Source organism: Myotis myotis, unplaced genomic scaffold (assembly GCF_014108235.1).
Source record: "Myotis myotis isolate mMyoMyo1 unplaced genomic scaffold, mMyoMyo1.p scaffold_m19_p_2, whole genome shotgun sequence".
NCBI classification, from domain to species: domain Eukaryota; kingdom Metazoa; phylum Chordata; class Mammalia; order Chiroptera; family Vespertilionidae; genus Myotis; species Myotis myotis.
Window position 1 is genome coordinate 62,714,068 of NW_023416324.1, and position 25,762 is coordinate 62,739,829.

The 25,762-nt window shown below is 41.4% G+C and overlaps 1 protein-coding gene across 1 annotated transcript; it reads right to left on the minus strand.

Moving 5' to 3' along the window:
- Window positions 1-12,395: 12,395 nt before the first annotated feature.
- Window positions 12,396-19,732, minus strand: CUNH1orf52 (chromosome unknown C1orf52 homolog). Its single transcript, XM_036350379.1, has 3 exons — window positions 19,405-19,732; window positions 18,562-18,760; window positions 12,396-13,683 (listed from the first exon to the last, which is right to left on the minus strand). Exons 1-3 carry the CDS (start codon window positions 19,669-19,671, stop codon window positions 13,610-13,612), a joined length of 540 nt encoding a protein of 179 aa, XP_036206272.1. The 5' UTR covers window positions 19,672-19,732; the 3' UTR covers window positions 12,396-13,609.
- Window positions 19,733-25,762: the final 6,030 nt, after the last annotated feature.

Genomic DNA, 25,762 nt, shown 5'->3' on the forward strand with positions numbered 1-25,762 from the left:
GCAACCAGGCCAGCGGAGGGGGCAGTTGGGGATGACCAGGCCTGCAGGGGGGGCAGTTAGGGGCAACCAGGCTGGCAGGAGGGGGAAGTTAGGGGCAACCAGGTTGGCAAGGGGGGCAGTTGGGGACGACCAGTCTGGCAGGCAGAGGCAGTTAGAAGTGATCAGGCTGGCAGGGGGGCCAGTAGGGGCAATCAGGCAGGCAGGCAGGTGAGCAGTTAGGAGCCAGCGGTCCCAAATTGTGAGAGGGATGTCCGACTGCCGGTTTAGGCCTGATCCACAGAATCAGGCCTAAACCACCAGTCAGACATCCCCTGAAGAGTCCCAGATTGGAGAGGGTGCAGGCTGGGCTGATGGAACACCCTCCCTCCCTGCATAAATTCATGTACTGGGCCTCTAGTATAATATAAGTTAATGGTCTCACTTTTATTCTAACACATGTATAGCAAGGAGTTTGCCAGCAATATATGTGAAATGAATCATCCATTACCATTGCATTAAAGTACCACATTTTGCATGTACTAAATTCCCATATGTCCTAGGATAAAGGGTATATGTGAAATATAAACTGTCAAACCAGTGTGGGCCCAGACCAACAGAACAGATGTTGGTGGTAAATCAGTGCTCCAGAGAAACCATGCCAACCAAGGACTAGATAGTAAGCATGCCTTGGATCTACTCCAGATTCTCTATTTTGTTTCATTGACTTATTGATCTATTCCTATGCCAGGATCATGTTGCATAATTTCTAATTTCAGAAATGATTAGAATTATTAGAAATAGTTATCAGAATAATAATAGCTTATTATTATTCTACGAAAAGATTCGTGCAATAGGCCTTCCTTTCCCCTGGCTGATGACACCGGTTTTCCTCCGGCACCTGGGACCCAGGCCTTCGCTCCGGCCAGAGCCGCCTTCAAGCCTTCGCTGCTCCAGCCGGAGCTGCCTTCAGTCTTTGCTCTGCTGTTTCACGCCTACGTATGCAAATTAACCGCCATATTTGTTGGCGGTTAATTTACATACCTCGCTGATTAGCCAATGGGAGGCATAGCAAAGGTACAGTCAATTACCATGTTTGTCTATTATTAGATAGGATGTGTCATGAATGTTCTAAATGCTCTTTATAATAACCCTATAAGGGAGGAATATAAAACTATTTTATAAATGAGGAAACTGAGGGTCACAGAAATGAAAGACCTTGCCCAAAATAAAAAATTAAGTCAGTATTCAAACCTAGTTAGTCTGACTTAAAGTCATTTAGAGTATTCTTAACCACTATGCAATAAATATGCATTTTAAAAAAATCATCTCAATAACTACACTCAATAAAAAGCTATAATAGCTTTTCTTTTTAAAAAAACTGCACACATCATGACTTTTTAAATTATTATTTATTTTTGAGAGAAGAAGGGGGAAACATTGATTTGTTGCTCCATCCACTTATGCATTCATTGGTTGATTATTGCATGTGCCCTGACCAAAGATGGAACCTGCAACCTTGCTTGGTGTATTCCATGCTCTAACCAACTGAACTTCCCAACCAGGGCTATAACAGCTTTTCTTTAAATTACTAAGGGCTCTCAATCAGAGAAAGATAAGCGTCACATGATCTCACTCATACGTGGAATCTAATGAACAAAATAAACTGATGAACAAAACAGAGACATAGAAGCATAGAATGGACTGTTGAACCTCAGAGATAAGGCAGAAGAGGTTGGGTGGGATGAAAGAGATCAATCAAAGAACTTGTATGCATATAGGCATAGTCCACGGGCATGGACAATAGGGTGGTGAAGGCCTGGGGTGAGGGGTGGCGGTTGGCTAGAAGTTTTTTTTAAAAAAATTACTAGGGGCTCTAATCATAGAACCTTTATATTAACCACTCTGAGAATATTTTTGTCTCTATACTTTTGTTAATGAAATAACAATTTCTATATTTTAAGTCACCTTTAGGGATTTTAGTAATGGAAATTTCCAACAAGAGTCTATCACAGTCAATAGGTGATGGGCACTTTGACCTTTCAATTCAATTCAAAGGCTTAAGTATTGTGTATATTAATGGCAAGTTGGTCATTATGCATTATATCTATATATATAAAAGGCTAATATGCAAAGTGTCCCCTCAGGAGTTCAACCAGGAGACTGGGAGTTCAATTGCTCACTATGACATGCGCTGACCACCAGGGGATGGTGCAGAATGAAGGAAGGCACTGGCCGGCAGCTGGCAGCTGGGGAAGGGAGCCCCCCGCAGCAGGTGGAACGCCCCGATTGCTGGCCAGGCCTAGGGACTCTACCTGTGCACAAATTTCCTGCACTGGGCCTCTAGTTATACTAGAAAATGACAGGTAATGTGATAGCATATTTAATGTCAATCCAGCGAGGCTTATTTCTCATTCGACATATCCAATGTGAGCCAGTGGGAGGTTGAGGTGGAAAGTGGATCTTCTTTGCATAGTCACTCAAGACCTCAGGTCAATGGGGGTGCCATCATTTTATGATGCTACCAGCTCAACCGGTGGCTTTAAGGGGAAGAGAGAGACCAGAGAGAATTTACATCCACATTAATTTGACTTGCTGCCCCTTGATGAGGCCTCACCTATTTGCAAGAGGGCTGGGAAATATGGTCCTCCTGTATTCCCAGGAAGACAAGAGCGCCACATAGAGGCACACAGTACCGTCTCTACCATATCTATTCACTGCACCCTTTGCAGTGATTTCAATCTGTTGTGATGCTTTTCATCCATAAATTTCAAATGTTGATAAAAAGGAGATAATTAGAATTTGACTAAAATTTGTTTATACGACAAGTAGTATAGCTGTGGTTTATGTTCTTGATAAAGTCATGCTAACCATAACATTAACAGCAATGAGAACAACGAACTACAATTTATTGAGCATTTATTATTAGTTAAGAAAATCTGTTTCAATTATCTCAGGCTGTAAAATAGTTCATGTTATTTGAATTTTATGGATAAGAAAGTGAGGCTCAGACTTTAAGCAATTCGTCTAGGGTCGCAGGTGGTAAGGGGCAGGTCCAGGAATTGAATTTATGATGGCTGAACCCAAAGTCCAGGTCTTATCCATTAGACCAGAGTAGCAAATGCATGCAGCTGTGCCCCATGATATGCTGTATAAACACGGCTATGCTTCAAAGCCTCTGTAACACTTTAAAGTGGCAAAATCAGGCTTTGATTCACATAGGTTGGCACTGGGAAGCTTCGTAGAGATTACCTAGTACAGTACAGCCCTTTTGATTTTCTTGAAAAGAAGCCGTGTTCGTTAGGATAAAGTTAAACCATGCAGTGGCTCAGGAAGGGGGTTTCTTTCTCTCCCATGTGATAGTCTCAGTGCAGACGGTCCAGGTCCTCAGGACAGCCTTGCTCCTCATGCTCACGCGGGGATCCAGGTTCCTTCCAGGGAACTGCTGTGCCCTTTCCTAGGGCTTGTCATCAAAGCGAGCTCACCACATCCAAGTTCCAGCAGCAATTAGGGGGAGAGAACACACACACGGTACATGTAAGCTCAGCCCCCAAAACATTAATGAAAACTGAAGGGGAAGGAGGGAGAAGGCCAAAGGCAGGAATATATAGAGGAAAACAAGAGAAAATGACAACCTTTTGTGGGTTTTTGTTTGTTTGTTTGTTTTTTGCAAAAGGAGAAGAGATTATGTGCTCAAAGTAAAAAATCTTATTAGCCTCAGGTTAAACAAAACATACATCAGAGGACAGACTGCTTTCTGCTTTTCCCCTCTTCTTCCTTTCTCTCTACTTTCTCTATTTCAAGTCTACATATGAGGAAGAAAAGCCTGGAAAGTGTAAATGAGCGAGTACCTCATCAATCAGTAGAAACACGACTGAAGAATAGGACAGGACGTACTTCTATCCTGAAATAGGTAACTGGGATGCCGGCACTGAGATATTGGGTTAACGAAACTTTCCATTGAACCAGTAGTTAATCAGAAATATCTTTTGCTTGTTTTGTATTTTAAATTCAATTAAACACTTTAAAGTAAGCAATGCAGTCACACATGGTTCAGAAATCAAAATGACACTGATGATGATAAAAGCCTCTGGCAGCAATAAAAATTGTCCTTAAAAAAGATAAATAAATAAAAATGATATAAAGAGATTTCCTCAGAGAAATTTCCCACCTCACCCCCATCCCTGTTGTGAAAACATACTGGACAATTAAAGAGATGATTTTATCCTGGCTGTTACAAAGGGGGTATGTTGATTCAGGAGGGGTGTCTCAGAGAACGGGCAGGGGACAGGTAAACAAGGGAGTCATCCATGCCAGTCTTACCGGGCCGTCTGGAGAAAGAATGCATATGGCTCTTATTTCAGACAGCAGGAGGGTCCTTTGTTATTTTCCGGAACACAAAGGGTTGGGGGGTTTCTTGCCCTCACTGTTTTCCTGGAGCCCGGGGCTCCGGTCAAGTTAAACATTATCACTATTTATCCCTCCACCGCCACCACTCCCCCATAGGTGAATACTTTCATTGGCGTCTTGTGTATTCTAACAGTATTTCCTTATACCAACTCAAGCAAATATGACTATTTTATTTTTCTTGAAGACTTAATTTTTTTTTTCAGTTTGGCAGGGTTTTTTTTTTATTGATTTGAGAGAGAGAGAGAGAGAAACATGGACCTGTTGTTCCATCCATTTATGCATTCAGTGGTTCTCAACCTTCTGGCCCTTTAAATACAGTTCCTCATGTTGTGACCCAACCATAAAATTATTTTCGTTGCTACTTCATAACTGTAATGTTGCTGCTGTTATGAATCGTAATGTAAATATCTGATATGCAGGATGGTCTTAGGCGACCCCTGTGAAAGGGTCGTTCCACCGCCAAAGGCTTCTTTATTGGATGATTCCTCGGAGTCTTCTCATGTTCATTGTGAATTTCTAGCAGGAAGGAATCCTAGCCTGAGTCAATGAAGCCCTTTTCTGAGAGCATCTGCGGGAGTTTTCCTGGGACACACTTCTCGAAACATTAATAGAGAAACTTTATATCTAGTCAAGGGCCAACCCTGAGAAGTAATTATAGGTGTGTGTGTGTGTGTGTGTGTTTTAGTAAAAATTCTTGTTTTTCTTAAAACATTTTTTCTAAACATTGAGAGGGGTGGAGAATGAGGATCCCAGTTAATTGAAGCTTATTAATAGTTGGATTAACTGAGGTACAGGATCAGAATTGGACCTGGTTAGCTTCCTTCAGGGCCAATCCAGGGAAATAAGGACATTCATTGGTAAACAGCACTTTACTAGTCCTTTTCCCCCTCAGGGCTTTGCTGGGTCCCCCATTGAGAAAAGGCCGGCAGGAGAAGACCTGAACACTCACTTGCTGTAAGATGTTAAGGGTTGGTTCATTTGTTCGATTACTTATTGAACAATTTCTCACTTTATTGCCTGTGCTGGGTCCCCGAGTTTGTCCCACAAGAAATGCAAGGCCCTGCTGACTCCCCAGCAGTCCCTAATCAGTTAGTAAAATATATGCCCTGCAGAGAGGTAACAATGTAAGAGATTAAGTGACAAGATGAGAGCTAGGATAATGTTACTTCTCCCAGGGAGCACCTCTCTTGGGAGTCTGCTTTTTAACACTGGTAAAGCTGTGCTGGGAGCTCTTGGGGAATTTCCCCAATTCCACAAGCCCCATAAGGAGGCATTTTCTTTCTTTCCTTTTTTCTTTTAAATATATTTTTATTGATTTCAGAGAGGAAGGGAGAAGAAGAGAGAGATAGAAACATCAGTGATGAGAGAGAATCATTGATCGGCTGCCTCCTGCATGCCCCACACTGGGGACCGAGCCCGCAACCTAGGCATGTGCCCCCGACCGGAATCGAACCTGGGACCCTTCAGTCCACAGGCTGATGCTCTTTCCATTGAGCCAAACTGGCCAGGGCTTTTTTTGTTGTTTGTTTGTTTTTTTAAGTGTGTGTTCCCATGCACTCTCCCTACTTAGTTGTCTAGCTTTGGGTGCCTCCTGCATCGGGGTAAGCTGGCTTCTGTGGGGAATCCAAGAGGCCTGGCCTGAATGCCCAGGGTATTCCTTTAGTAGCCTTTGGCTCCACCTAAGGTTTTTCTCTGTTAATTGCAGTAATATGGCCAATAATGTAGAAGCGGGAGGGGGAAAGTTGTCTACTTTATTATTGCTTTCCCTCAGTCTTCTTTTCACCTCCGATTTTGTGTTCATTTCATAGTAGCCACAAATTCCTTTTGCTGTGGGTAAAATAACCATGCTCTGAATGTGAGCACTGGTGAGTAGCTTTTTGGCATCTGGGTAGCTTTTGGGGCAGTCTAAAAAGAAACGTGGTTTTTCAAAAGAGCTAAAAGGAGGACATATTTTAGAAATGCCAACATGCTTTTATAAGGGTTTGGCTTCTGGCAAGAGATTTAATGTTTAGGATTTCAAGGAGATATTCCAAAAAATGTGAAAGTACCTGTTTAAATGTGGTTTCAAGAAGTTAGGAGCAATAAGTCAAGCAAACTGGATGAACGTTACAAACGACTCCGTTTGGAATGCTTTTTCACAAAAGCAGTTCTACGATCAAATACGACAACCAAATACAACGATGTTCACCTTAGTGGTGAAAACATATGGAAATAGTTTTAATGTCCAATAGATAAATGAAAATAAAAATTAAGTTTCTGAAGAACTCTTAATGGAATTGATAATGTTTACTGTTCTGGATATATACAGATGTGCATAGAAAAACACTCAAAGAAAATACTTTATATCAAAATGTTACTGGATAAAAGTGATTTTCTTGTCTCTTTTAGGTTTTTTTTTTTAGGACTTCTACAGTGAACATGTATCATTTTCATAATTAGAAAATTTGAAAATGAACATTAGTATTATAAAGAATTTATATCTAACATTCATTTTATGAGAATTGAAATGTGACTTAAATATAAAGAATTATTGTATTTTGGTGTAAACATTGTTCCTGTCCTTGAAAAGGCTAAATATACTTATAGTAAAGAATGCACTTAATTTTTATTTTCATTTTTTTTGCTTCTGTGACATACAGGTTTTTTGGCACTTCCGTGAGGCAATAGAAAACCTGTTCTCCATCACTGTTTATCACATTTTCACAAACCCCTGTTGGAAAAATTAGTTGAAATTATGGTAATGCTAAGAAAATTTAATCTCTTCAACTAACTCCCTGGGGCTTAAAAAAATAAAATTCAACACTAGGCTGTGTGATCTGAAAAAAACCTCCTGGGCAAAAGATTAAATTAGGAACTCTGGTTTGGCTGCCCAGCAAGACTGACATAGGATAGCCTTGATACTGTTACAGTGGAAACAAAAGTGGAAAAAGAATAGAAAAACCTAGGCAGTTTATAATTAGACAAAGTGACTGGATAAATTCAGCAACTTGTAAATAAGTCAAAAATACACAGGGCCCTGGCCAAATTATCTAGAAAATGCCACTGACTGTCTAAGGTTTTAAGTCAACGTCGCCAAGTTGTTGCCAGAGGCTACTACCTGGCAATCCTATTCCTTTAAAAAAAGCATCCACCTCTTGTTTACAGTTGAAGCAGCAAGGCTAGGGGAGCCTCTTTCATGAGTGGCAGTGAATTCCAGGGATTTGGTTCAGAATTCAGTCACTTACCTCAGGGTTCCAGACAGTCTGGAATCCCAAAGCAAGCTCTTCTCCAGGGTGGCAGCTTGCTGTAGAGAAAAAAGCTTGAAAATTCAAAAGCACCCTACCTTATCTTTCTTCCCCAACTGTGGAGCAGTCTAGAGAAATTAACCCTCTCATTTGTTAACCTCAATAACAGGCTTTAACAGATCTGCAGCCCTGGATGGCTCAGGCAATTGCCCTAATTCCTTTGGTATGGAGGGAGGCAGGGGCAGCAGGCACTTGGAGCTCACGTCATTAAGCTTAAATTAAGAGAGAAAAAAAATCAAGACGGTATGCCTTACAGATTTGACATATGAATTCCAGATGTTATGGAAGATATTTTACTGCTAAGGCTTTTGGGCCATTTTTTGTAATTAAGGAGAAGATTGGAGGGGAAGGCCTGAAGGCAGAACATGGTAAAGAGAGCAAGGTTCTATAGACTCTTAAAGCCTCAGGAGGTGTGTGTGTGTGTGTGTGTGTGTGTGTGTGTGTGTGTGTGTGTTTCCAAACTGAAAACTAGCAAAAACTAGCAACAGAGTCTTAAAATCCCCCTGCACGTGAGCCTCAGAGGAGTTATGTGTGAGTTGACTTGCTTATAGCTTTGCTGGCAGACACGTCACCTCCTTAGTTGGAAGTGCTTGTTTTGTTATTTCCTTGCAGTTTCTCTTAGGAATTCTAAATTTAAATGTTAATGCAAACTCACCAGTGTCCTTGGGAAGGTTGTTAGAACTTTTGTCCCATTTAGAAACAAAGACAGGTAATTATACCAGGAATAGAGCTGCACTTTTACTTCAATGATATGCACCAAATCCTGTTTCTTCTCCTTTTTCAGAAAATGGCAAAACACAGGGAAAGGAACAGGAGTTCCAGACACTGGGTACCAAAATATTATAGACACACAGGAAATGACTTTTCAAATCCAGCCTGTAAACCTGTCATTTCATGGGCTTGTCTGTGAGTCTTGAAAAGAGAGGCGAAGATCATAGAGCAGACATTCCTACATTATGGGAAGGCTGTACCGGGGCACCTCTGGAGGACTTCCCACGCCCTGGTGCTATGATTCTAAATTCAAGCCATAATTTGAAATGTTAGAGAAAAGCCAATGAAATTTGAAGCAAAATTTGTGGCTTAAAACTATCTCACTTTGCTTTAAAAAACAATTGACAAGCTAAAATATAGTTTTAAAGGGACAGGGATGTATTCCCAGCCCTATTGCTTTAAGGTGTTCAATTAAAAATACTCCAAATATGTGGTAATTAAGCTACAAAGTCATTGAAATATGCATTGATCCTCTTTAAAACATTTACATATTGACCTTCATTTTACATCAGCCTAATGAAAGATGTTTCCGGTGTATTCAACAAATTCTGCACTTTTGGTGAACTGGTTTTGGATTCACTAATTATCCAAATATTTGTATTCTGAGTGCCTTCTAGGCACTCAAATTGGTTTAAACTGTCAAGATTTATGGGCACATATAACTGAAAACACAAACCTCTTCTGGATCACTCCTAAGCATGGGGTGAGGAATTCAGCTTACCATCGATGTCTAGGGGTAAGACATTCTCTGAATGAAACAGACAGGAATTAATAAATCAATCAGCTGGCTCATTCAGGCGCTCCTTCCTCTCCTTCAATGTAGTGAGGAAGCCCAGTTTTCTCCCCTGAAAAGAAGGGCTCGTAATAGCACATACCTCATTGAATTAAATGAGTTAATACATGCACCAAGAGCAAGCCTGACAAGTACTCAGTAAATGCTGGCTATTCGTTTAGTACTGAGCATGGGGGAAAACAATGTACAGGTCCAGATTTATCGATAAACAGAACCAAGTATATAAAGAAGGGAATGTTTGAACTGCTTCTTGGAGGATAAGAAGTATGTAGATGAAGCCTAGGCCAATCAAACTGTACAAGAGAAGGCACAGAACTATGAAACTAATAGGATATCTAGGGAATTGTAAACAATTCATTAGAGCCAGATTAAGAGGTATGTGAGAATAGGAGAACCTTCAGGGTTTACTGCCCAAACCTATGTGATGGGAAGTGATGCAGAGGGCAAATTTCTAGATGGTGACACCATTAACTAGAAATGAAATATGGGAGGTGACATGGGTTTTGACACAGTCTTTGGTTTTGGACATGTGGTATGTGAGGGGTCTTTGAGAACCAAGGGGAAATATACAGTTGGATATGCAAATCTGGGGCCGAAACTTGGCTGGAATCAAGAACCAGTGTGGAGAATGAGAAAGGAACTATATAATCTACATTGGCATTCAAGGACTGTTGCCAAGAAAGAGCCAGAGAAAACAGAGACACGAACCAGGATAGCATGAGGCCCTGGGAGAAATCAAGAGAGTAAGAAGAGTTTCACATCAATTGGGATGTTTTTGATGGAAAATGACAGAAAACTTAACTCAAATTGGTTTAAACTGTCAAGATTTATTGGCACATATAACTGAAAACACAAACCTCTGCTGGATCACCCCTAAGCCTGGGCGAGGAATTCAGCTTACCATCAACAGTTAGCAGTTACACTGAGTGCCTACCATGTGCCAGGCATTGCTCATCAATAAATAAAACAGCCTGAAAGTTCTACCTCTGGGGGCAGTACATACAAATGCTTCTTGGTATTTTTTTTTTTTTCTCCTGCATTAAAATTTGCCATGCTTCAAATTGGGAAAACCAAGTGGAAGGAGAGAAAGCTTCAGAACTTAATGAAAAGTTCAACAAAACACTTGCTGGGAATTTCACACCTTTTTGTAGGACTGTCTGCCTGGCATTCCTGTACTAAGTGATCATGGAGGGTAAAACAGGGGAGCAGTTCTGTATGGATACAAAACTCTAAAATCCAAAATTCCACCAAGGATACATTTTAAGTCCAGTTGTGAATTTAAATTCATCAGTTTTGACCTATCAAGTTGAGTTGCCAAGTTCATTCAAATTATCTATAAAATAACCACATTTTTCAAATATCTCTGGGAGGGCTTTGTATCTCAATCATGTGGCAACATGTTTTATATATATGTAGGTCGTGTCCAAAGCTGCATCAGTTCATTCATATTTTAATTGTCCCTCCTCTCATTTGGAAATGATTTTTTTTAAAAAATATATTTTATTGATTTTTTACAGAGAGAAAGGGAGAGAGATAGTTAGAAACATCGATGAGAGAGAAACATCGATCAGCTGCCTCCTGCACATCTCCCACTGGGGATATGCCCGCAACCCAGGTACATGCCCTTGACCGGAATCGAACCTGGGACCCTTCAGTCCGCAGGCCGACGCTCTATCCACTGAGCCAAACCGGTTTCGGCTGGAAATGATTTTAATGGCTAAAAAGTAGTGTCGATTTTCTCAACAATGCTCTTTGATTCCAATTAGAATGTTTTCCACAAAGCTTTATAAGGCTATTTACACTTTAAATTTTAAAACATGACCCAAAAATGCTTAAGTTCTTTTCTCAATTTTATCCTTATACAAAAAAGTTCTTCATGCCTGATACAACTTCCTTATCCTAAAGATGAGCAAACAATCAGAAATATCAAGTGATTTGATTATCTAACAAGGAAGCAATTTGGTTAGAGGATTTTTCTTATCTATATGGGTTTTTCTAAGCTTTTTCACGAGCTAAACTAAGCAGCTCCTTACCTGAGAACCCACATGGACACCCTAAGCAAACATGTTCCCAAAACATCTCTGAAGGGGTAAAGAATCCATTCTCTAATGAGGTGACAGATATAGAAAGTGCCATGAAAAAGTCTACTTTCCAACCAGGGATATTTCTGTGGAAGGTGAAGAAACCCATCTCCCTTCCCATTAATTGGCCATATTTTGAAAAGAAACTCAAGATACAAATGGCTGAAACTGTTCCAAAATATTTAACCTTCCTTGTTATCTTCCCTTCCCCCTCCCAAATGAAAACTAGCCTGACCTATGTATCATAGATGCACATTCCCAGAAGTTGCTTAATATCGCAAGTGTGGCCACTACTTGTCCTAAAATATTGAAACACAACCCCTCCAAAAAGAATAGTATGTTTCCTCTCAATTCTGTTACATTTTAGAAAGGAGGCTTAAAGCACCAATGGGGACTGCTGTAGTGAGCTTTTCTGTCTTAATTGGTATAAGCTGTGAGTTAAACCATTGGGAGTGGAACAAAAGGTGTAAAAGATTTTCAGAGAGTGGCTTGATGGGCTTTTTTTTTTGGTGGGGTTATGGTTTGCTGTCATTTTTTTAATTTTGTAATATTTCAGCAACTTCTGAGCTATCTGTTCCACCAATACACGCATTCAGACTATACATTTTGCCTCATAATTATAATCCCATTTAATTTGGTGCCACATTGGGTTAAGCTTTACCAGTTGATGCCATCCCCCTCCAAATTATTTACATACAAAGACTTCAACCTTAAACAATTTCTTGCTTTGTCAATTACTTCAATTTTGGGATTCATACATTTGTAAACCTAGAGGATAGGCAGCTGCAGAATTTTTTTTTTTAAGTTTGAGACATACTAGAAACCATCATACTGTTACGTTCCTTGCTTATTCCAAAAACATCATGGCTGGTATATTTTTAATGACACAAATTTTAACCTACTTGATCATGTTCCCAACTAAACAAATTTTATAGTTTTTTAAAGATTGGCTTCCGGTATGGGGGGAAACAATTGGACTGGGGATTTTTCAAAACTAATGTCTTTTTTTGACACTCTAAATTCAGTGGGTCCTGTAATTAACACTGTCTCTTACAGGCCTAAGAATCATGGAAAGACTGATGCAGTGTTTTTCCTTTTATTGTTCAAAATGTTACAAATAACAGCACTACATTTGACCATATATGTCAAATAAAATATTATCTTCCTGACTACAATCTTGTTTTCTTGATTATTACTATATACAAGCATTAAAATAGGAGCTGGGTAGAGAAAACATGTACAAGTAGGGTTGGCAGATAAATTATAAGACACCCAGTTAAATTTGATTTTCAGGTAAACAAATTTTCAGTATAAATAGGTTTTAAATATTACACATACTAAAACATTATTTGTTGTTTATGTAACATTCAAACTTAACTGTGTGTCCTGTATTTTTATTTTTGACATCTGGCAACTCTTTGTATTCAGCAAACTTACTATGTAACAGGGAAATCAATGAATTTTCACAATATAAGACATATATGATACGTGCAATACAATCAGGTGAGGAGAGGATCTCCACTACCTACCACAGAAAGGTACCTGGAAAAGATGCCAATCACAGTTCCTAAATTTTGATTGGCGGATAGATGGTTTAGCATGATGATTTTAGAGCTCAAGTGTCATGAGTTAAATCCCAAATTCACTGCTCACTAGCTGTGTAACCTTGGATGTTACTCTTTATTATACAATAAGGCTACTAATACCTGTTTTACGAGGCTGTTTGAGGATCACAGATAATGTATGTACAAAGCACCTGGAACACAGGAGGAAATCCCTAAATGGTAATACCTACTATTAACATCACATGGCAAAGAGAGTATCTGTCATAAATATTCAAATGTTAATGTAATGCAGTAATAGTACTATTGAATAAGTAATTTTATTTCCATGATCTATTTACACTGTACAAACACTGTTGAAAAGCACCCTACAAGTTCACAGTACATTACATTATATTTACTTTAAAAATACATTCCTTTATAAAAGGTTCATAGAACATTGGCATGTCAACATCTGACAGAAATCTCAAAGCATGTCACCAGTTCTGTGAAAGCAAGAATGCTTCTAAGTGTTGTCAACTTCACAATCACAAGTCACCATTTGAGTTTTAAATACATACAAGTTTTAAATTAAAAAAAAGTGAATTTTACAGTGGAAAGTTCCTGCAGCAAAACTTATTAACAGGTACTTTCATGGAGATGATATTTCATATTTTACAATATCAACTTATCTGCCCAAAAAACCATTTCATCAAGAAGTTTCGCAGTTCAAAATCTGTCATTTGTTGTTTTCTACTTTTTCTTCTTTGTTGGTTCTCCTGGTTCTATTTTGCGCTTTTTAGAAGTATGCTCATCTTTTTCATCATCTTTAAACAGGAAAGAAAGAGTTTCAATCAGTAATTTTTAAAAAGCATTATAATTTCATTTACTTTGTAATAATACCATCAGCTAGCTTCAACTAATGTTCCTTTCAAAGTTTCCCAATAAAAAACCAAAAATTAACTTTTAAAATTCTGATTTTAAAGTGCAAGTAAAAAAAGGGTTTTTTTTTTCAATTGTTATACAAAATTCACCCTTTAGTGCTATATTTAAGGTAAAATACAAAAATCAGATTTGTTCTGAAAAAGCTATTCCCATGTATTCCACAGCATATGTTGTATGTATTCAAATATATAACCTACACTTTGTACAAATGGAACACACTATTTTTCATACACACACACACACACACACAAATCAATTTAACATAACGTTATTTAAATGGCTATCAGATACTTTTTCCCTTCCAATCTGCTTTAACTCCCCCCTCTCCCACCAAACAAATAACTTCCTTATCTCATCCCCAGGCTCCTTATATTTTGCAGTTAAAAAAAAAAATCACTCACAGGTAGATGTTTCACTGAAACTGTATTTTCAATTATGTCCTATGTAGTTAGTTCTACCCCCCTTACCCTCACTATCCCATTCCTAGCAGGGTGAGAATATTCCAATGGTAATAGAAAAACAGACATCTTTCCTCCTTCATATTGTGAAGAATTTGAGAGGGAGGATGGAGAAGAACCTTACATTAAAACTATGTTCTCTTTAACTTTTCTAATGTCTGTAGCTACAAAAAATTAATTTGACAATATGTCAAAAATGAGAAGTGGACCATTTTTTTCAACTTAAAATATCCAACTACAGAAACAGAAAAATAACAAAAAAATCCAACTACATGTTTCAATAAAACACAGGGTAGCACAGACCAGCTGCTAATTTCCCATTTCTCTGAACAAATGTGTGGCTTTATATTAAGAACACTACATAGATGGAATAAATAACTTGTAGAAGATATGATTTACAAAATACAAATTTATTTTAAGCACATTACTGAATTCATTGAACTTTTGACTTTATTTTCTCCATCAACAACAGATACTCAAAGTTCAACTGTCACGTGGTGGTCTAAAAACTATTTTGATGTTGAAAGGGTCCTTTATATTAAAAAATTTTGGAAGCCAATGATATCAGATCATAAAACTATAGAGGAAATATAATTAAAACCTTAAGTCTTCAATTTCTTTCTGCTAACTGTACCATACTCAGAATATTTCCTTTGTTGATATGGGCAATAATTAGTATAAAGAGCAGGTGATTCATCTTCATCTTCAAACATAGCATGGAAATGTTATTCATACATTTCATAAAGCACTATGGATTTATGTAGATGGTAAGATATAAGACAATTCAGATTAACAAATCATCCCAGGAATTTACAAACCAAAGTTTTAATCAGTAGTTTATTAGTATACACGAAGATCCTTGCTCTACAAACCAAGTAAAATAATATACAGCTCAAATAAACCAAGCCTATGGTTTTTAATTGGAGTTTAATTATCATCATGCTTGACTTTAGAGATTATTTTTTTTTTTTTTTTTTTTTTTTTTAAATATATTTTATTGATTTTTTACAGAGAGGAAGGGAGAGAGATAGAGAGTTAGAAACATCGATGAGAGAGAAACATCAATCAGCTGCCTCCTGCACATCTCCTACTGGGGATGTGCCCGCAACCCAGGTACATGCCCTTGACCGGAATCGAACCTGGGACCTTTCAGTCTGCAGGCCGACGCTCTATCCACTGAGCCAAACCGGTTTCGGCTAGAGATTATTTTCAGTACTAATATAAAAATTAGTTACTTTGTAACTCTACTAGAAAAATCTGTTAACATATATTAAAAAGATTATCTTAAGACACTTCTGCTTTTAACCCACCACTTGTTATAAGCGCATTTACCAAATAACAACAAAAACACAAATTACTGAGGCTGGAAAAGTATCACTGATATGAGAAGAGCTAATGCCATCTAGTGACATAACAAGGCATTGCCTTAAAAACCAGAGCAGGAAAAAACAACTCCAAAACCCTGAAATATTCCTTCATCAGCTTTACTACTTTGTGCCATATACTACAGAGGCAAGAGTAAAAAAAACAATTTTTCTATTATGGAATTCATGTCACCAGAAGTAAATAAGTTTAAATTATTAATACAAGCTAACTTGCTAAATTAAAAAAGAAAGCATTAGCTACCTGAGCTAAGCTTTAGTGATTGTTAATAAAGCTACAATTCATTATCTAAGCGCCTTACATATCTATATTTAACAATCATTAAACAAGAGGTGCTAATAAATAGCAAGATTCAATGACCAGATTTGAACCTTTCCCAATTCCTCTTAAAATATCTGGAAGAGGTTAACTGGCAAAAAGGACAAAAGGGCAGAAAATGGGAAGAAAAAGTAAGCACAATAATGTGATAATCTAAAAACTTAATACAAGATATTTTACGAATTAAAGGAAGGTATTTATTATAAGAAGATAGACTTCAGGATTATCTTTCAATCTTGTGATCCAGCTTTAAACTGGCTGAGTGTGTTTGGGTCCTCCTGTTTTTTGATATTGCCAACATTCACTTTCTGATGGAGGACCATCACATGATCAAAAGCTCAGAAAATAACTAAGGCAATAGCAGTCTGTCACATATTTGGAATTCCTTCTATCTGAACTCAATAGGCAAGCTGGAAAAAAAGGAAATTCTTTCCACGTGCCCTGGATATATAATCCTCGCCTTTTCCACAGAGGAACAAAGGAGAGCACCTGTGCATGGCAGCCCAGTTACACCGTCAACTCTAGTGGCCTTGCTGCCATTCTTCCTATGGAATATTTCTTACGCACTCTCTAGCTCGAAAAATATACAAAGACTAAATTCCAATTTAATAATGCGTCAGTTCCATTTAAAGACCTGAATTTGTGAAGGTGCCTACCTCAGAGCATGCCATTTTCTAGTTTTGTGGCCTTGGACATGTCACACAAGCTCTCAGTTCCACATTTTCACAAGGTGTTGTAAAGATTAAAGAGTATTTATGCAAAAGTGTTATTATTAATGATATAAAATACTATACAATATGAGGTATTTTAAATGCCCCCTTCATTTGGTATCTTCAAAAAGATGCATTTACTGATGATGTGCCTTGGTGATTTCTAATACGCATTGGGAAATCAGTGAAAGAAATGAAAAAGCCAAGTAGAATAAAAACTGAAGAACTACCAGTTGGTTACCCTTGCTCTTAAAACAATCAAAAATCTCTGCATGGTTGCCTTTGATTTATGGGAAGATGATCAGAAATCTATTTAACAAAAATCTATTTAACACCCTTTCATTAAAATGATAGTCCAAAATATTTAGTCCAACAACTGTCCACTGAGTACTTAGGATGTATTCTCCTGCAAATTTTGATACAAACAAACATAAATAAGATCTGGACCCTGCTGTGTAAGGAACTCATTTTCATAAAGGAGACAGACTGTGAATAACTAGTCACATAAAAAGTGGTAAGTGCAATCAATAGCATTAGAATACACAGGCACAGAAAATTAGTTAGCGGGAGTTTAAGGGATAAATGAGTTTACCAGCCAAAGAGGAAGAGAACATTCCAGACTGCGGTGCAACATATATTGAAAGGCGTGGAACTATAAAATAGCACGGCGCACTCAGTTTTGAATTTTAAGATCTTAAAGTGCGAGAAAGGGGCCGGGTGAAATGAGAGCGGAGAGAAAGGCAGAGCCCGTCACAGAAGGCTTTGACTCTGTGCTGTTGCTGAAGGGTATTGGGCAGGTGAGTTACATAATCAGGGATGATTTTTGGAAAGTTAACATTATTAGCTGCAGTGTGAAGGATGAAAATGGGTAATTAAAAGTGTGGCAGCAGAGATTACTGTGGCTATTTACAGTCCAAGTAAGAAATGAAATTATCCCCTAATCGGTTTGGCTCAGTGGATAGAGCATTGGCCTTCGGACCGAAAGGTCCCAGGTTCGATTCCAGTCAAGGGCATGTACCTTGGTTGTGGGCACATCCCCAGTAGGGGGCGTGCAGGAGGCAGCTGATCGATGTCTCTCTCATCAATGTTTCTAACTCTCTATCCCTCTCCCTTCCTCTCTGTAAAAAATCAATAAAATATATTTTAAAAAAAAGAAAGAAAAAAAAGAGATGAAATTATGATATGATGAAGGCAAGACAACTAGGTCATTATATTACTATTTTTAATGACTATATAGTATTACCCGATTAAGCTCATTTTGTCACACTAATTTTCGCTTTAAACCACAACCCCTTTCATATAATATGAAGCCTTCACAACTGCAATCACAAGAAGGAATCCATGCCGTCATAAACCCCCATATACCGCTGCCTGAGATATCAGATTTCACTCTAGAGAGCAGTGGTTCTCAACCTTGGCTGCACATTAGAATCACCTGGGAATCTTTTTAAAATCCTGATTCCTGGGCCTCGTCCTCCGGAAATTCTGTTTCTTTGTTATGGGGTGGAGCCACAACATTAGTAACAAAGAAACAGAATTTCCGGAGGATGAGGCCCAGAAATCAGGATTTTAAAAAGATCCCCAGGTGATTCTAATGTGCAGCCAAGGTTGCGAACCACTGCTTAGAGCCTGAATAATGTGTGCTCTTTCTCTAAAACAGAGCAAATACTACTGGCGGAGACAGCAGCGCTTCGCAGCTGACTACATACTATCTTTCAAAACAAAACAAAAAACAAAAAAAAACCCACAGTAAAAAGTATTCAAAGACTCTCCTAGTCAATTTGCTAGCTCGCTGGATTTAAACTGCATCAAGCACCTCCATCTCCCTGAACCATCTCCGGGTCCAAAAGGTACTGACCACCCCCCGCCTGCCTCGCCCGCCTCCCCTTACCCGACTCCACCGTCTCCTCCCCGTCCGGCAGCAGCCGGGCCTTCCGGACGCTCTGCGGGGCGTCGTCGCCGTTGTCCTCGTAGATGTTGGACCACTTGATGGCCATGTCCAGCTCGGGCGGCGGCGGCTTCTTCTCCGCCGCGTAGGTCTCCGGGGGCGGCACGCAGTTGGACTTCCAGACTCTGAACTCCTTCGGCGGCTGTTGAGCAAACACACGGGGCGCCGTGAGCCACCGAGGCGCCCGGCGTCCGCGGGGCACATGCACCTCCCTGCCTGCCGTTCCATGACTGTGCAGGGCGACTTTTTTTTTTTTTTTTTTTTTAAAGTTTAAAGATACATTTTTCCTTTTCCATCCAAATCACAGTACCGTTAAGTGAAAAGCCAAAGGGTTCCCTAGAGACGAAGAAAGCTGATAACTTTTTTAATTACCAAAGCAGAGTCCCGGGTCAGACACTACGCCAAGGCGGCCCTTCCGGCGGCTGCAGCAGACACTGTCTTGGAGGCAGCACCGCAGGCACTTCGGCGTCAGGGGGGAGCGGTCTCGGGGACCAGCTGCAGCGGGGGCGGGGGAGTCACCACCGTTAGTCCTGGCCCCGCCCGAGGGGCACCGAGCGCGGAGGTCTGGGTCTCTTCACGAGCGGGCGGGGCTGCGGGTCCGACCGGACACCCACCGGGCGGGGGAGGGGGCCCGGGCTCCCGGGGCTGGAGGGGGGGCGGGGGGCGCGGCATCCCCCCGGGGGGGGGGGTGACTGCGGGTGGGGGGGGACGGACTTCCGGCCCCAGGAGGCGGCTCGGGGGGGCGGAGGCCGGGGCCAATCCCGAGAGCGGGGTCGGGGGCCTCACCTCCTCGGGCGCCTTGACGACGTGCCTCTCCCAGTCGATCTGCTTGTTGAGCGGATTGTAGAGGAAGGCCGGGCGCGTCACGCTCCGGAACAGCTCGTCGGGGCCCGGCAGCTTCTTGTTCCCACGGCCGCCCGCCGACTGGGCCGGGTCCGGAGCCCCGCGCCTCGTCTCCTCCGGCTCGCTGCTGTCCTCCTCGTCCGAGGAGCCTGAGCTGCTGCTCCCGTACGCTGCGAAGTAGCTCAGGGGGTCCTTCTCCTCGGCTGCCATGACGGCGACGCGCGGCGACCGAGGCTTCCGGAAGCCGGAAGCGGTCACAGGCCCCGCCCCCGGCGCCCCGCCCCCGGTCTCGCAGGTAATATCGGGGAGGGGTGCGCCCCCTGGCGGCCATGCCGCGCTATTGCGCCAGGACGGGCTGAAGAGGCCGCGCATGCCCCCCAGCAGGGGCTTACTTGGCTCATTCCTGTCTGAGGTTCACCGAGAAGAAACGGGCCCTCGGTCAGTGGTCCCAGCCAAACTTTCAGCACTCAGTAAGTATTTATTGAAGGCACAGAAGAGCTAAGAATTTTGTCATTTCACTGCCATCTCCCTTTAGGTCTTGCCTAGAGAAAACCAGTATTTTTTTCTGATCCTGCTGCATCTTCTCTTCAAAAGAGAACAAGAAGAGATTAAAACTATGAACAATAAAATGGCAGCAAATACTTATCTATCAACAACTGAATCTAAAAATCAAAATATACGAACAAGGAATCTAATGAACAAAATAAACTGGTGAACAAAACAGAATCAGAGGCATAGAAACATGGAACAGACTGAGGAATCTCAGAGGCAAGGGGGGGGGGGGGGGGAGGGATTAACCAAAGATCTTACCTATAGACACAGACAATGTGGCGAAGGCCTGGGGCAGGGTGGGAGCCGGGTGAAGGGGGGTCATGGGGGGTGGGTAAGAAGGGGGACATCTGTAATACTATCAACAATAAAGACTTTTTTTAAAAAAAGAGAAAAGAATCACTCAGTGTGCTTCCCTCCGTCACCATGGAAATCACACACCAAGTCTCTCCTGGTTGACCCCATTCCAGTGCACTCTGAACAGCCTCTCTGATGAAACTCCTTCTGGATTGCAACCCCCCATACCAGGGTCCCCCAAACTCTCTGGTTTCTCTGGTCATCCTGCTTCTTCCATTCCTGCATCACTCTGTATGGCCCTTAAAGGTTGGTGTTTCCTAACATACAGGTGTCCAAAAACAAGTATACACACATTCACAGCTGATAGCTCCATGTTGAAAATGAAATGTATTTTAATAAAAACTGTATAATTATTCAATGTGTGTGCATACATTTTTGGGGGGCACCCTATCTTATACCACCTTTCAGCAATATTAACATTTTTCTACTGCCCATCCCTTTTTATGGCATTAACTACCTTGTGTTTATGACTCCCAAATCTGGGCCTCTGACCCCAGACTTACCCTCCAAGCTCTGGACCAAACCTCTACCTGGCTCTTAAACTTGCCATATGGATTTCCTGCTGGCATCTCAAACACCCACTTAAGGGACAAGTAACTTGTCTTTCCATATAACTTTCTTTTGCATTTGTGTTTCCTCTCAGAAAATGACATAATCATGTGCCTAATCACCAGGAAAACTAAAAATCCTTGCCCTGGCCGGTGTGGTTCAGTTATTTGGGCATTGTCCTGGGCACCAAGAGGTTGCTGGTTTGATTCCCAGCCAGGGCACATGCTCTGATCCTCAATAATGGGCATGCATGACAGATGCTTCTTTTTCCCTTTCCTTTCCCCTGTCTCTAAAAATCAATATATATATATATATATTTATTTAAAAAATCCTGACTCCTCCTAGTGAACTAAGAGGGAATGCTACCCAAGTGAAAGTGATAAAGTTGGTGTCATGTAAACATTCACAGACCCCACTAAGGATGCCCGCTCACTTACACAGTACCCTCATCTTCGGGGGTGGAGAATATGTCTCTTAGCCACTCCCCTTTTACAGTCCTATAGCACAAGCCTGAGGTCCTTGAGGGGGGGGAGTTGATTATGCTTTGTTCACTTACATATTCCTAGTGCCAGCTCAGTGCCCGCCACTAAATATGCAGATGATCAATAAATACTGGGGATTATAACTTAGTGTATGTATAGATAAATGTTCCTTAGAGTTTTCCATCCAAGTACATATGGTAATAGGGAAAAAGGATGGTCCCAAAGTGCAAAGTTTGGGAGACCATCCTCACTCTGACACCAGTTGCAAGCTTGCAGACCCCCCAAACCAACCTCAGGTTTGATAATTTGGTAGAAGGCCTCACAGAACTCACCGAAAGCTGTTTTACTCATGCCTATATTTTATTATAGCAAAACGATACAGATTAAAATCAGTCAAGGGAAGAGGTACATGGGGCAGAGTCCCAGAGACTTCTACATGCAGAACTTCAATTTGGCTTCTTCCAGTGGAACTGTAGACATTGTTAACTTCTTGCAGCAAAGATATGTGACCAGGTGCATGGAGCATTGCTAATCAGGGAGGCTCACCTGAGCCTTGCTGTTCAGAGTTTTATTGGAGCTAGCTCATATACACATAGTTGATTCCAGAGGTCAAGCTGATACAATGTGGCCCCCAAAACCCCATAAACATAACATTTTTGGGGGGTACATAGTATAGTATCTTGAAAATGTATGCAAATGTTATACATTAGTTCCTAATGTAGCTCTTTTATTGTAATACTAGAGGCCCAGTGCACGAATTTGTGTACGGGTGGGAGCCGGCTGGCCCAGCCCCCAGTGGGATGGATCAGGGCTGGGCGTGTCAGGAAGAGGAGATGGCAGGAGGTTGGCCAGCCAGCCGGCCCCGATTGGGGCCCATCAGAGCCCGGCCAGCTGGGGGAAGGGGCCCTGGGTGATTGGCCAATGGGCCCCACCCCCAATTAGGGTTGGGGGGCTGATTGGGGCGTGGCTGCCCATGGGGAGGGGCTATGCACAGTGGGCTGGTTGGCCCTGCCCCTGAGTGGGGTGGGGGGTGCCAATCAGGGGCCAGCAGCCTGGGGGAGGGGCCCTGCCCCTGATCAGGGTGGCGGAGGGGAGGGGGGAGCCGATCTGGGGTGGGGCTGGGCAGGTGGAGGGGCAGCAGGAGGTTGGCTGGCTGGCCCCACCCCTAGGGGTGATCAGGGGTGGAGCCAGCTGGGGGGAGGGGCTTCAGGCCAATCAGGGTGGTGGGGACCCATAGGGGTTGGGGCAGGCCGGTGGATGGGGGGGAGGGGGAAGGTTGAGGAGGTTGGCCTGCCAGCCTCACCCCCTATTGGGGTGTGGGAGGGATCAGGGGCAGGGCTGGCTGAGGGCCTATTGTGGTGGGGAGGGCTGATCAGGGGCGGGGCTGGCAGGGGGAAGGCGGTGGGGCATTTGGCCGGCTGGCCCCGCCCTCGATCTGGGTGGGAGAGTTCAGTAGTGGGCAGTACTTATTAAAGGATACTTTTGAGAACAGTAACTGGGAAGAATGAGAAAAGAGCAGGTTTGAGCAGAGGAATAAGTAAAGCTGCAATGCTGGCCGGGGATTAGCCTCAGAGAACCACATAGAGAACTCCTGGGTCAATGGGGCAAAAAGGAGACCTATGTACCTAATCGGGCTGGTTTGCTGGCCACAGTGGGCATCATAGCAACCGGTCGTATGGTCGCTGGCTTTTTATATACATAGATGCAAAATATTTAAAAATACTTACCATTGAGTAAAACTGACACTCTAAGATAACCACATTTATTCTGTGGCTTTAAAACTGTCCCACTGCTGAGTGCCCCCTCGGTTGGGGTACCCAGTTTGAGTCACATAAGTCCCTGTTATCAAAGTTGCCAATAGCTTCCACATAACCAAATCCAAGAGCCACTTCTTACTTGACCTTTTAACAAGATAGGCCTTCTTCTTGAAACACTTTTCCCCCTGCCTTTCACTAGCTCATACGCTTCAGTTTTCTTCCTATTTCACAGGGCCCGGTAGGTTTCTTGTCACCTTCTTCTCTGTCTTACCTTTAAATGTGAGAGCACTTCAGGCTCAGCCCTAGACCTTCCTCTCTTTTCTATCAACCCTTATTTCAAGTTTGTTTTTTTTTAATGAGGTCCCATGATTTTAAAAACGTTTTTTTTTGCTAATAACTCCCACATTCATATAACCAGTCCAGAAGCCTTCCTTGACCACCAAACTCTTGTAATCCCATTTCCAACTTTACTAACAATTCCTTCAAACTTAACATATTTGTGGTAGATTATCTACCAAGATTATCAACACTGTGCATGTACGCTACTCCTTCCATCAAGAGGTGTAGAATCTTTCCTCTCTTTGAAGCTGGGCTGCCTTTGTCATTTGCTCTGATGAACAGAATGCTCCCACTTTTGCTCTCTTGGGAACACTGAGCCACCATGTAAAGAGGTCCAGCTGCCCAGCTAGAGAGAGAAGGGTCCCTGGCCAGTTCTCAGCCAGTACATTTATGCTAGGTAAGGCACCAGACATGCGAGTGAAGTTATCTGGAATCATCTAGCCCCAGTTGGGGTTTTAGTTTCCAGAATGACCCTAGGATAGATTAGAAAAATCATGAAGCTAAATCCAGCCCAATTTGCAGAATCATGAATAAATAATTGTTATTTTAAGCCACTAAATTTTGGAATGGTGTGTTATATAGCAATAGATAATTGAAAAATATGTCCTTAACAGAACTCTTTATTCCCTACCTTCAATACTCCTCACAGTCTTGCCTCTCCCTTTAATTTCCACTATTATTAATTAGGTGCTCAGGACAAAAATCAGAAAGTCATAATTTTAAGTTTAAAAATATCTTCCAAATCCAAACACTTTTTACCAGTTCTGCCTCTACCACCCTCTTCTTTTGCCCGAACAATTGCAGTAGTGTTTTTTTTTTCTTTATTGCTAACTTTTTTTTTTTTTTAGATTTAATAACCTTTAAATTGGTTCAGATTCATGCATTGCATTTGGTAGTCATGTCTCTTTGTCTCCTTCAACCTAGAATGATTTTTCAGTCTTTAACGTTCATAACCTTGATATTTGGAAGAGTGTAGGCCAATTATTTTGTAGAAGATTCCTCATTTTGAGTTTGTCCAATGATTAGATTCATCAGTAGGAAACAGTGGTGTATTCCTTTCATTGCATTCCATCAGGAGGCATGGAATTTCAATTTGCTCTGATACTGATAATTTTAACTTTTTTTTTTTTTTTTTTTTTTTTTTTTTTTTTTGAGGAGGTGTCTGCCAGGCTTCTCTACTAAAAAAGTTATTTTTTTCTTCCTTTATAATTTATTAGTATTTTGTTGGGAGGTGCTTTGAGACTATGCCAATAACCCATTCTTCAATTAGTTATGTTTACGTATTTATATTAACACCGACTCATTGTTTCCTGTTTTATCCAATGAATTGCAATCTATTATTATCACTAATTATTTTAATGTTGAAATTGTCCAAGATTTGGCCTGTGGGAGCCCCTTCAAGCTGGCTTCTGTGCCCTCTGGACATGCCCATTCTTTGAACACTTACCTACTTTCTGGTGTAAGATATTCTAGGCTTATTTTATACTTTGCCCTGGAATTAGACATTTTGCCAATGAACTCTGATTCTTTCTAATGGAGAATATTTAGGAGACATGATCTATGTGTTTGGCGTGTTCATTGCTAATGAGATGTTAATGTTCCAGGTTCTCTCAGTAGACAGAGTTAATGTACTTATTTCTATATCTATCACATTCACACTGATACCTCTAATTTTAATCCAGTACCACAGGATTGATTACTTTTTGCTTTCTCTTCCCATATTTGTAACTTTATTTTCTAACATTGAGAAATCTGGCTCCCATTAGCCTAGATGTTATTTGATCAACCCCCAAGTATGCAGCCAACCTTCCGTCACTGCTGCTGGCCCTTCCCTCATGTGAGCTTAACCCTACTGGGCTCTGACATACAGCATTAGCTTGCCCTTCTTCAGACGCCCTCCTCACCCTGTCCCTACCTCCTACTTCAGGCTCTGATGTTGGACATCCCTACAGATACCTTCTTCACCAGCTCAGGCCCTCACACCTTTTGAGGGGATGCCTTTCTCTGGGCCCTGACACTATACTGAGCCATGTCTACACCCTTCTTACTGTACTCAGGCTCTGAGAGCCCATGCCCATCTACATTGCCACTCTCATTCTTTTTGAACCCTAAAACTCTATACCAGCGATTTTCAGGCAATGTGCTGCAAGAACTTTTAAGACATGCAATACCTATTTACTCAGGGGCAGTGACCTCTTTTCCCTTAGACCAGTGGTTCTCAACCTGTGGGTCACGACCCCTTTGGGGGTCAAACGACCCTTTCACAGG

What these genes read in the sequence shown, in the direction of transcription:
- CUNH1orf52 (XM_036350379.1), bottom strand. Translation starts at nt 19,671, where the DNA reads ATGGCAGCCGAGGAGAAGGACCCCCTGAGCTACTTCGCAGCGTACGGG. An exon ending in TCGTCAAGGCGCCCGAGGAG is followed by an intron (nt 18,761 to 19,404) that starts GTGAGGCCCCCG and finishes TTTGCTCAACAG; the next exon opens with CCGCCGAAGGAGTTCAGAGT. An exon ending in GGAGGAGACGGTGGAGTCGG is followed by an intron (nt 13,684 to 18,561) that starts GTAAGGGGAGGC and finishes TCCTGTTTAAAG; the next exon opens with ATGATGAAAAAGATGAGCAT.